General features: G+C 53.1%; 1 protein-coding gene across 1 annotated transcript in view; it reads right to left on the bottom strand.

Moving 5' to 3' along the window:
• The window catches only part of LOC118583803 (c-Maf inducing protein), a 195,780-nt gene extending 188,809 nt beyond the window's left edge, over positions 1-6,971 (bottom strand). Inside the window, exon 1 of the mRNA XM_036187514.1 lies at positions 6,245-6,971. Within this exon, the coding sequence (XP_036043407.1) occupies positions 6,245-6,544 (300 nt within the window). The 5' untranslated portion in view covers positions 6,545-6,971. The remainder of the gene's footprint in view (positions 1-6,244) is intronic.
• Between the last annotated feature and the right edge of the window lie 5,131 nt (positions 6,972-12,102).

The following is a 12,102-nucleotide window of genomic DNA, read 5'->3' as shown; positions in this document are numbered from 1 at the left end:
CCTGGTGGTGGTAGGGCTGGCAGACGGACCCTGTGGGAACCCACTTCCTGGTGACTCCCTGCCAAACTGATGCATGCCCCCGACTCCCCAAAAAAGCAGGCAAACATTGAAACTGTTAAAACAGATACAATTCCGCTTAGAAAAATGGGAAGTGCCTTGTTCATAACAGCCAGCAACTGAGACAAAGGAAATGCCCAGCAACAGAGGAACTAACTGGTCTGCCCACCACGTTAGTACAGTACACTTCGAGATGGGAAATTACGTAGCAGTGAGAAAAGAACAGGGTAGTCACACGTGTGTGGATCTAAAGCGAATCCAAACACAGTCTCCAAGGACTCGTCGTAACAACACAGAACCATTTGTTCATGTTCAAAGTGCTCAGCAAGGGTACCCAAGAAAACAGGCTACAGGTTTTGCCTTGAAAGAAGACCACTGAGGATTCTGGGATCGTGAGCATGGGAGGCTGCAGGGCTGCAGCCTCTTCCTACACTTTAGATACATATGGTAAAGTGCACAATGATTCAATTACACACACACAGAGACACACACACACATATGTAGTATATGTGTTGGGGATTTTTAAGTACCCCTTGAGAAATTCTAAAATGCCCACGGCCTCATATTCAGTGGTTCTGCAGACACCCCTAATTTTCCCAAGTGTTCTGTGTACCTCAGGTGACTACCACTCTTTAAATAACCAAGATCTAGCTGGGCAGTGGTGGTGCACACCTTTAATCCCAGCACTTGGGAGGCAAAGCCAGGCAGATCTCTGTGAGTTCCAGGACAGCCTGGTCTGAGCAAGATCCAGGACAGGCACTAAAACTACACAGAGAAACCCTGTCTCAAAAAAAAAAAAAACAAAAAAATAGCAAAGATCTTTCCTTTAAAAAAATTTTTTTTTTTTAGTCCAGGCGGTGGTGGCACACGCCTTTAATCCCCAGCACTTGGGAGGCAGAGGCAGGCGGATCTCTGTGAGTTAGTTCCGAGGCCAGCCTGGTCTACAGAGCGAGATTCAGGACCACCAAAACTACAACAGAGAAACCCTGCCACAAAAAAAGAGAAAGAGAGAAAGAAAGGAAGGGAGGGAGGGAGGGAGAAAAATCCTTTTTGAGCCAGGCGGTGGTGGTTCATGCCTGTAATCCCAGCACTCGGGAAGCAGAGGCAGGTGAATCTCTGTCAGTTCGAGGCCAGCCTGGTCTACAAAGCGAGTTCCAGGACAGCCTCCAAAACTACAGAGAAACCCTGTCTCAAAAAAAAAAAAAAAAAAAAAAAAAAAAATCCTTTTTGGTGTAGGGAGTAGAAGACATGTTCATGTGTGTGGAGGTCAGGACAGCTTATGGAAGTCTCTCCTTCCACCACATGGTCCCCAAGGATTGTATTCGGGTAGTGGGGCTTGGCAGCATCTTCGTCTTTAAGTGCTCAGCCATCTCGGCTGCCCATAATCCTTCCATTCCTACAGAGCTCGCTCAGGGACCTCTCGCCATAGAAACTGTTTCTGACTGTGCTGGCCATCCTGCTGCCCAGTGTTCACCAGAACCAGTGTCAACATCTGAATTATCACCATAATAAGTGAGGCTCAATTGCCACCCTACACGTGGAGACAAAGCAAGGCCCCTCAGGGAAAGCAAACTGCCCACAGTTACACAGCCCGGAAGTTGCAACCTCAGGCTGCAGCCCTGCTGCACGTGACTACAGTAAAACCCAAGTTTGTTCTGCCCCATGGCGGAGACACGGAAGGCTAGGCTGCCCGGCTCTGTCTCATTTAATCCTTTAATCAAAGGCATAACTAGTCCATCTCAAATATCCATTTCAATGAAATGCCAGGCTGGTCCCCTTGGAGAGTGCAAAGGTGAGGTGGCCAGTGGTGGGGTACCCTGGGGCACTTGGCCTTTGGGATGATTCAGCGCCTGTGCTCCCCACAAAATGCCCCCAAGAAAGTCCTTTCCCTCTACCAAGTAAGCAAACAGGACCATACACAAGCCACCCTGGGTCTCCCAAACCAGACTCTTAACACAAGACTCACTCCCTTGTGGCCTGGTAGGAGAGAGTTCATTGCCACACAGCACAACACCCATTACCTGGAAGGGCACCAGTGGCCCAACAGAGCATCTCTCCTCGAAATGCACCGACTTCCTACAGCCTGTGGAAGGCTGGCAGGCCACACCACCTGGTCACAAAGAATGCTGTATGCTTGCTCCTGCCTGCGCCATCCCTGCCCCCACCTCTGAACACACAACTATCTACAAAACCAATACGATGCACTCCAAAATCTACTTGTGACATTAAAAAAAAAAAAGTGCTTACTAAATGCCAGAACCATAAGCAGAGGGAAGAATGGGCACACAGAACAAGGACCTATATGGCAAAATAGAAAAACCTTAGCACACAAGCATTAGCGTGTACATAGATGAGGTCCCTGGGGACTGGAGGGTTTAATTCTCAAGGAAAAGATCCCGGCACCTGGAGGTGACACTTAGCTAGGAAATGACTACACCATATAGCTCTCAGAAGCGTTTTTGCTGAAACAAATTCCAAGTTCACAGGATGGATGCTCAAGACACTACAGAGAGGGAAAAAAGCCTTGGACAGAAACGAAGGCGGCTTCTGTTCACCCAAGCAGATTCCCGGAGACATTGCAGGCCAGCAGCAGTGGAGACAATGCCAACGGCAGGCAGCCTGGAGGAACGAGGCTTGCTCGAGAATAAAGAAGGCTACCCTGTCCCCCTGTGTCCGAATCCCTGCACGGTAAACCCAGAAAGGACTTGGGGGACTAGACCCACCATTCGGAAACCATGGGCCTCCGTCGTCTGTTCGGTTTTTGTTTTGTCCTGTTTTGCTTTCGACGGTGACATGAAATGAAAGGTAAGGTGCTTTTCTGTGCTTCTTTGGCGCAGGGGAAACAAAGACCACAGACAAAAGACAAACACGTCTAGCAGGTGATCAAATTTAGCCGAGCCACAAATGGCAAGATGGATTCCTGTCCTCCCCAACAGGAACACTTCCACAAAAGCCTGGGCTGGCTGCCGATCTCAACCTATAACACACACGGGGTGGGCAGCCACCCTGAGTCCAGAAAGATCCCAGGGATGGGGAAGTGTAAATGAGGAAAGAGAATCGGGCGTGGGCAGGCAGGGCCCTTCCCCAAGAAGGTGCGGCCTCTGCCTCCCAGGAGGTACCCCCCTCCGCACGACCCCTCCCACGGAAGCTGGAGAGCTTCTTCTTTGTTGACCAGCATTCTGGTTCCAAAGGATCCAAAGTCTCCTAGGCCCATCAAACCTGGCCTATGTCAGGCATGTGGTTGCTTCTGCAAGGGTTTAATCAGTAACCGGCCTAGTAGACAGCACAGGGCAAGCTCTGACCTGACCCCAGTGAGGGCAAAGTTTACAGCCAGGTCAGGGGAGGGGTGTCAGGTCCCATAGCACCAGATTCCTGTTCGGGTCTCCCTCTCCAGGGAACCAAGAGATTTCCACACTAAGTGTGTCACCAGCTGGAGACGCATGCTAGGAGGGACTAGGGGACCCCAGAAACTTAGCCTGGTGCAGCTGGGGTCTAAGCCTCCTGTTTCCCTCACAATTCAGGTAACTGAATCAGTGTAGACAGCTGACTCAGTGGATGGTTTGGGCAAAAAGGAGTGGTTTCTTTGTTGACTGGTTTGAATCCAGATCAGTCGCTCTGGGTCCTGTTCCTGAAGTCCACACAATTAACTGGATAATCCCCAGACAGGGCTTCCCAGAAGCAACATACACTTCAGCGCTCTGCGAGACACACTTCTACATGGGCAACTCAAGGCTGGGTTAGTGGCTACAAAGGGTTTTCTGGGAATGAACTGCACTCAAATCCACCTTTGTTTCATTTGAGCAAATATTTCTCAACAGAGTGGTTGGGCCGCACTATAAAATGCAGACAGGTTACATAATGCCCAGGCCTAAGGGAGCCCCGAGGAGGCTCCGCCACTTGCCAAGGAGTGGACACCACCGATATCTCAACATGGGACAAGATCCATAGCAGCAAACCCTAACCCCACCTCTGGTCTGGAGGCCACTGCTCCAGGCCCTGTGGCCACACCTCCATCCACACAGGTCCTGGGGGTAGGGGAGCCACACACCTCCACTAGAGGCCTCCACTGGAGGCCCCCATGGACGCCCCCACAAAGCAAAGGCTCCACTGAAGGAATTCCCTCATACCAGGTGAAGAAAGGATTATGGCAGCCTGTGAGACACTTCCTCCCAGTTCCTTAGTCCCCATTTTCTATCAAAGAACAAGGCTCTGCCAAGACCCAACTTGCTCCTCAGATAACCTAGGGCCACAGGAAGGACTCAGGTGTTCCTCAGAGGTAGCCCCCGGACCTCAGCTGGCCAAGGACAGAAGGGGCCCTGGCTGCTAGAGACTCTGGGGCCTGAGTCCTTTCTGACTCTCTCAAACAGACAGACCTCTTCAGCAGCTAGGGAAAAAAGTAGGGGGCCCTCTTGTCTCTAGAGCTTGCCTCTCCCAAAGCAGGAAGATCAGCTAGCCACACCATGACGGTGCCCTGGAGGAGCAGGGAATGTCCTGTCCTTCCTACAGCAGGTCACTATCCCTCTCAACTACTGCCCTTCCCTGACGACTCCTCTGCATTTGGAAGGATGGCTGGAAAGCGAACAGAGCCTAATAAAGGCCCCCCCAGCCCCCGCCCAGCTCAACTCAAGCAGGTAATAATGCTAAAGCCAGACCTGGGGGCTCCAGAGCCCAGGGAAGGTTACCAACCACCTCTGGGACAAGAAAGCCCCAGGACTGGGCCAATCCAATGAAAATCAAGGCCAAGGTCTATGACTCAAAAGAAGGTTTAAGAACACACACCACCGATCTGGGAGAAGACTGGGCCGCATCCGGCAACCCTCAATCCTCCCGGGGGAAAAAGTCTGCAGTTACTGCACCAGCATGCCCAGAAGAGCATAGGAAAAAATAGGTGCTTTAAGCACATCAGACCCAAAATTCAGAATAAAAGTCCTCATATGCCACAGTGCTCTCGAGGGTGGGTGGGGGACCTAGACTCAAGGAGTACAGAGTCTAGGCTAACTTTTCCCCCCTCCCATTCTTAGGAGCATGTGTCACAGCCTGTGACACACCACCAAGGGAACATGGATGCCGAGGGAAATGTCTACACACGCTACACATTTATGGCATGCATGTAAGCAACACCCTGTTTCCTGGCTGGGCTTTCTTGGCACAGGTGTGAGCAGGCAGTGGATTCTACCCTTTCCCATGGTGTTTACTAAACACCATGGCGGCTGCCATGGGGGGGACGCCGTACATTCTAGACGAGAAGGGGGCCCCTACAAAGATGGGTCCCCAAGCGCCAAGCTAAGGCCCAGCCAGAGCCTGTATTTGAAACTGCCCTTGTTGGAAAACACAAAGCATCCTGTTTAGGCCCTGCCCACCGCCCCCACTCCCCCTCCTCGACCCCACCACAGCTGTCTGTCCCCAGGAGGAAGAAGGCCACCATTTGCAGATTCGATTTCCGAAAGCAACTAGTAAGATCCTCCTTTCTCCATCTCATCCAGCTGACCCGGCCCTGGCCACACAGCAAAAAACTAACAAAACAGGACGCAGCCACAAAACATGCTTACACACGCTCCACAGACAACGCAAGGGCAGGCTGGGCAGCCCAGCTTCTTCTACCCTAAGAATACCCTCAGGGCCTGAGCGGGTCCGGGTCCTGGACCTCGACCCCCTCCCCCCTCCAACCTCCCAACGTGCGAAAGAGGTTTTCAGAAAGGGCAGGCACCCGGTTTTGCCTTGCCAGGCCTGGCAGAAAAAAAGAATAAAGGAAAACCAAAGCAAGCGCAGGAGTTGCTTTCTGGAAATTGTTGGCGCTGGGGAGGGTGGGGGGTACGGTTTTTATGGAGGAGAGGGCTACGTTTTGTTTTCCCCCTGTAGCTCAAGTCCAGATGGGCAACGGGTTCGGAAACGGAACAACACACCACTACCCTAGGGCCCAGTCTAAGGTTCACCCCGGGGTCCCAGCCATCGGAAACGCAGGCGCTCTGGCAAAAGTCCCCAAGCACTCAGTCCGGGTGGGCTAAGTGTCCAGGACACGAAGAAGGGCTCCCCAGCCTGCATTGGAGGATCAGGTCTGGAGGTTCCAGCCCTGCTCCGCGCTCAGGCCGGGACCCCGGGGCCGCGCGCTCGGAGACAGCCAGCGAGGGTGCCTCGGTCCCGGGGGACCCCAGCTTGGGGAGCTCCACGGCCACGAAGGGCCACTCACCGTGGCGGATGCCAAGCTGTTGTCGGCCAGCGTTAGGTGGTGCGGCTCCCAGCGCCTCAGAAATTTGGAGGTGAGGATCTTGCTGAGAAAGGTCCGAGGGTGCCGGATGACACAGACCTGAATGTCGCCCTCCTGCAGCAGCTTGTACCTCATCCCGTTGCACAGCAGCAGGGCCCGGCGGCAAGGCACGGCGCCCATCACCTTGGTGGCCTCGGGGCCCGACACGTCGCTCCCTAGCAGCGGCTTGGTCTCCTCGATCTGCCGGGGGTCGCCGCCGCCCGAGCTGCTCGTCACATCCATGGCCGCGCCGGGGCGGGGGCCGCGCGCGCGATCGCGGCTGGCGTGGGGCCGGGCCGGCGGGGCCCCCGCGGAGGGCCCGCACCCCCCCACCGCCGGGAAGGTGGGGGGGCGTGGGCTGGGGGCGCCCCGCGGGGACGAACGGGAGCGCGCGGGGGCGGGCGGGGGCGAGCTGGGCGCTTCCTGGGCTGCTTCCTTCTAGCTGCTGGGGCGCATGCCGGCGCGAATGGGTTGGCGACTGCGGCGCGGGCGGCGGACGATCGCGGGGCTAAGAGAGGATCGGGTCCTCGGGGGTTGGGGGCGGCGCCGGGGACGGCGGGCGCGGGCGTGTCTCGGCCTCGCGCGGGCGCGCTGTGCGGTGCGTGTGTCCGCGTCCGTCCGCTAGTGTGTGCTGCGGGCGGGGGCCGCGCCGGCTGCCGGGGAGATTGCGGGAGGCTGGCGCGCGCGATTGGTCCCCGCGGGGTCATGTGCCCGCCCTCTGACGTCAATGGCGGCAACAGCGGCTTCGGCCTCCCCGGGGCGGGCGGAGTCCGGGATGGGCCGGGCCCCGGGCGGGGACTTGGAGGCGGGCGCGGCCCGACGGGAGCGGCGGCCTCTGGGGAGGGGGCCAGGGCTGGGCGAGCCTCGACAGTCCCCGCGCTGCGCCCCGGAATGTGGGCAGTGTGCAGGGGGACGTCACGCGGGCCGCGCCCCCGAGGGTGCACAACCGTGCCCTGCGCCCCTAGCCACCCCACCATCCTGGGCTGGGCTGGGCTGGGCTTGGGAAATAAAGTCTGCCCTATGATCGAGAGGATGCCGACCAGTGCTTCCCCTTCCAAGGCTGAACTGAAAGCTAGGGAGCTGCCCGCTGCACCCCTGATACCACCTCCCCAATTCAAACTGCTTCCCCAAGGATGGCCAGATTGGGCCATAGGACAGTTTCTTGGAATTGAAATTGGTCGCACCCCCCTCCCTACACACACACACACACACACACACACAGAGAGAGAGAGAGAACTATGTATGGTGGGTAGCACACCATTACAACCCCAGCACTCACGGGACTAAGGCAGGAGGTTTGTAGTGAGCTTAAGGCCAGTTTGAGCTACATAGTAAATTTCAGGCCCTTCAAAACAGCAGGCTCTGTCTCAAAAAGAAAAAAAAAATTTTTTTAAGTAGCACGGGGGTAGGGGGGTGTATCTCAGTTGCCAGTAGTGTTTGCCTAGCATGCATAAAATCCTAGACTGGATCCCACAAAGTGTCATGTGCCTGTAATCCCAGCAATAGGGAGGTGGAGGCAAGAGGATTTTAGTTCAAGGTCATCTTTGGCTGTGAGTTCAAGGCCAACCTGGAGTATATACGTCAAAAAAAAAAAAAAAAAAACTTAAATTCCTTTAAAAAGAAAATATCGCCAGTCAGTGGTGGCACACAAGTTTATTCCCTGCACTCAGGAGGCAGAGCCAGGCAGATCTCTGTGAGTTCGAAACCAGCCTGGTCTACAGAGCAAGATCCAGGACAGGCACAAAAACTACACAGAGAAACCCTGTCTCGAATTAATTAATTAATTAAAATAAAATATCCCCTCCCTCCTTTGAGAATAGTTCCCACTGAAGGCCCCTCCTCTAGTCTTTGATACCTCCTGGCCTTTTCTTGGAGTCCTTAGTGGGAGACAGCACAACCCTTAGCATCCTGAACACAGGCTCCCTCCTAGGATCTCAGGTAACAAAGCTCCCCAAAGTGATCCAGGCTCCCTATAATCCACCCATAACTCAGGCAGCTCCAGAGTCTCACACTGACCCTGGACAGCTCTGGTCCTCAGTTCCCCACATGCCTAGGAAAAAATCATATCAAATGAGCCAGTGTGACAGCTTGGGAACAAAATGTGTCCCCTTCTATCCTTGCTGGCAAGGAGCACCAGAGCTCTTCCATGGGGCTTTCTCATCTCCAGTCTCCTACACATCATACCTCTAAACCCTGAAGCTGGGCTGGCAAGATGGTAAAATGCCTTGCTGTGCAAGAATAAAGACCTGATGCCAGGCGGTGGTGGTGCACGCCTTTAATCCAAGCACTCGGGAGGCAGAGCCAGGTGGATCTCTGTGAGTTCAAGGCCAGCCTAGTCTACAGAGTGAGACCCAGGACAGGCACCAAAACTACACAGAGAAACCCTGTCTCGGGTGGGGGGGGGGGGGGGGGGGGGGGGGGGAGAATGAAGACCTGAGTTCAAATCCCCAGAATTCACAAACATGAGCTCAGTAACATGTGTCTATAATCCTAGCACTCCTACTGCAAAATGGAAACAGAGTCAAGAAAAGCCCCAGAAGTTCAAGCTAGCCTGGCATTCACTGGCAAAACAAGAGACCCTGTCTCAAACAAGATGGAAAGCAACAACTAATACCCAGGATTGTCCTCTGACCTCTACACCAGTGCTATGGCATGTGCATGCCTGCATTCACTCATGAATATGCACATAAATGTTACACACACACACACACACACACACACACACACAAACTGCAACTCTCTACCTTCTTGTTAAGTGAGGGTCCTGTGTGTTCGGCCTATGTTCAACTGTATGGCAAATGCCACAGAAAGTCCTTAGACTCCTTGAGATGGCACTACTCACACATACCCCTCCTAAGAACAGCCATCGAGGTATGGGGAGAGGGCAAGACTGGTCTCAGCCTGCCTCCCTCACTAAATAAAATCTTAGCCAGTTGGGGTAGCACAAGTGTATAAGCCCAGCACTTAGGAAGGCTAAGGCTGGAGGACCACAAGTTAGAGGCCAGCCTGAGCTACATGTCTTATTCCATCTGTGCAGGAGATGGACAAAACTGTTCTCTGTGCCCCATAACAGACACTGTTAGGTTGGAAACTGGAAATTCATTACTTCCCCACAATTTACTGGCATTTCATTCAAGTGCCAAACTTCAACAGGCTTGTAAAAACCATTGGGCAATAAAAGAAAGTCCTTAGTCCCCACCCCCTGATAGAAACAGAGGTGTGGAGGATGGTGGTGGTCAAAACCCCTTCAGCCTGTTTAGGGTGGGGGCTAGGTTCATGCAAACCTTTGTTTAGCTCTGTAGCTGTGGGCCTAGGCCAGGTGTTGGCTTATCAGTAGCTGTTACTGTCAGTCCTAAGCTCTGTAAGGGTGCTCTCAGCATGCACTCCTGCAGATAAAGATGCAGAGCCCTTGAGTGGCCCATCAAGGTCCCCCCAGCTTGGCGGGATGGGCTGGAGCCCAGGGAAAGTGCAAAAAGCAGACAGGGGGCAGCACATTGTGCTTGGGGCTAGGTGAAAGAGAAGGAGTACCTAACCCAGCTGGGTAAGGTGAGCATAACATGTGTTCCTGCTCCAAGAGGGCTTTGCGAATCCCACCAAGACACCAGAGAAGTGTTCAACAGTTAAGAATGCTTTCTGGAGCAGGGTGGTGGCGGCGGCGGCGCATGCCTTCAATCCCAGCACTCAGGAGGCAGAGGCAGGCGGATCTCTGTGAGTTCAAGGCCAGCCTGGTCTACAGAGCGAGTTCCAGGACAGGCTCCAAAGCTACACAGGGAAACCCTGTCTCGAAGGAAAAAAAAAAAAAAAAAGAATGCTTTCTGTTCTTGCAGAAGACCTAAGTTTAGTTCCCTGAACTCTCATTAGGCAGCTCAAAACCATCCTTAACTCCGACTTTTGGTGATCCAGTGCCCCCTACTGGACTCTGAGACCTCCTGCACTTGTGTGCACAACACCAAACACAGACACACACACACACACACACACACACACACACACACACACACACACATCCACATAATTAAAAATAAAATACATTTTCTTCTAAAGAAAAGAAAAAGGAATGAGATAAGGGTACAGATGCTCCAAGGAAGATGAATGGCCCATTAAAAAAAGCAGAGGCAGAAGGCTGTTTGGCCTATTCAGAAAACTACAGTCATTTGTCTGGATGCAGAGTGGGGCAAGACAGAGGCCTGAGAGCTGAGTGGCCAGTATCCTGAAATCCAAGTCCAGGGACTGGAGTAGTGGAGAGTGACCTCCTGAACTAGGCACGGAGTGACTTGTATGTGGCATTTTCAAAAGGTCAGTGGCTACAGCATGCTGTTGCTGAAGGTAGCAGACCGCATAGCCTGGCTGTGAGAAGGCCAGTGAAGAGGCTGTCCAGAGCACTCAGATGGAAAGCAAGGTGGCCCAATTGTCCCATCCTCCTAAGCAGGGCTGTTCTCTGTGTCTGGGACATCTGTGCACTTCCTCTACTCCTTGGGGGTCCTGGGCTCCAGCAGAAAGGTGACTAAGCTGGATTTAGTATGGACATACTCAGTGCAGTCAATCAGTTGATGCCTTAAACATTAAGCAGAAATGTCATGACAGCAGCAGCCAGTGCCCAGTGGCAGATTCTGTTGGGTTTGGGTTTGTTCCCCCAGCCAGCCCAGAAGGCCATCATCTTTAGAGAGAGGGAGTCAAGGCTCAGAGTGAGTCAGTTAATGAACTAGAGAGATCCAGCCAAGATCAACCTAAGACTGAGTACTGGGTCTATAGCTCAGATGGGAGTGTGTGCCTGGCTTACACCTGGGCCCTGGGTCCATCCCCAGCACCACATAATCTAGACATGAGGGTGGATGCCTGTAATCCCACGAGAAGTGGAGGCAGCAGGATCAGAAATCAAGGCTAACTTTGCCTACATAAGAAGTTCAAGGACAGCCTGGGCTACATGAGGCAGGGAGAGAACAGAGATGGTGGGTAGCAGTTAAGAGAACTTCCTATTCTTGCAGAGAACCTGGGTTCAGTTCCCTGGCCCCACCTGAAAGCTCACAGCCATCTGTAACTGTGTACAGAGTACTGGACTCCCTCTTCTAGCCTCCAAGGACCCTAGGCGTTATATACGGCGCACAGACATATATATATACAGGCAAAATATTCACATATATATCATAAAAGAAAAAGAAAAGAAAAAGAAAAACCAAAGCCAAACCCAAGATTGACTTGACCTCCATTTCCACTTCTTGCTCACTCCTCCAGGAGTGCTAGGAGTGTTTCCCAGATGGCACTCAGAAAACTCTGAATCCGATCACTGCTATCTTTTGGTAATACCACCCCGTGGCTTTAGGTTGGAATCAGTGAAACAGAGGCTCAAGGCATTGCAAGAAAGCCAAACATGGGAGCCCATGCCTGTAATCCTAGCTCTTGGGAGGCAGAAGCAGGGGGACCATCTTGGCTTCTAGGTCACCCTTGGCTATACAGTGAGGTCCAGCATGACTTGAATTATGTGAGACCCTGCCTCAAAAATAATTTAAAAAAATTAAAAACGGAAGAGCAGAAGGAAGAAGGACAAGACAATGACTGCTTCAGAGTCACCCATCTCCTGGCTGTGGAGAAGTGTCAGACACAGGGCTTACTCAGAAGTTGCCAGATGAGACGACATTAGATATCCAGTCTATAATGGTGGAGTCCTCCAACTCCTAGACTGGGGCAGGTACAGCACGGTTGAGTCCCTGCCCCACTCTTTCCCAGGTTCCTGTCATAGAATTGAATCTGAGTTCAGCCATTAGATGGCCTCAGAAGCCCCATCCCAGGAGGTCTAAGCCTCC

Source organism: Onychomys torridus, chromosome 5 (assembly GCF_903995425.1).
Source record: "Onychomys torridus chromosome 5, mOncTor1.1, whole genome shotgun sequence".
NCBI classification, from domain to species: Eukaryota; Metazoa; Chordata; class Mammalia; order Rodentia; family Cricetidae; genus Onychomys; species Onychomys torridus.
This window is presented reverse-complemented; position numbering and strand designations above follow the sequence as displayed.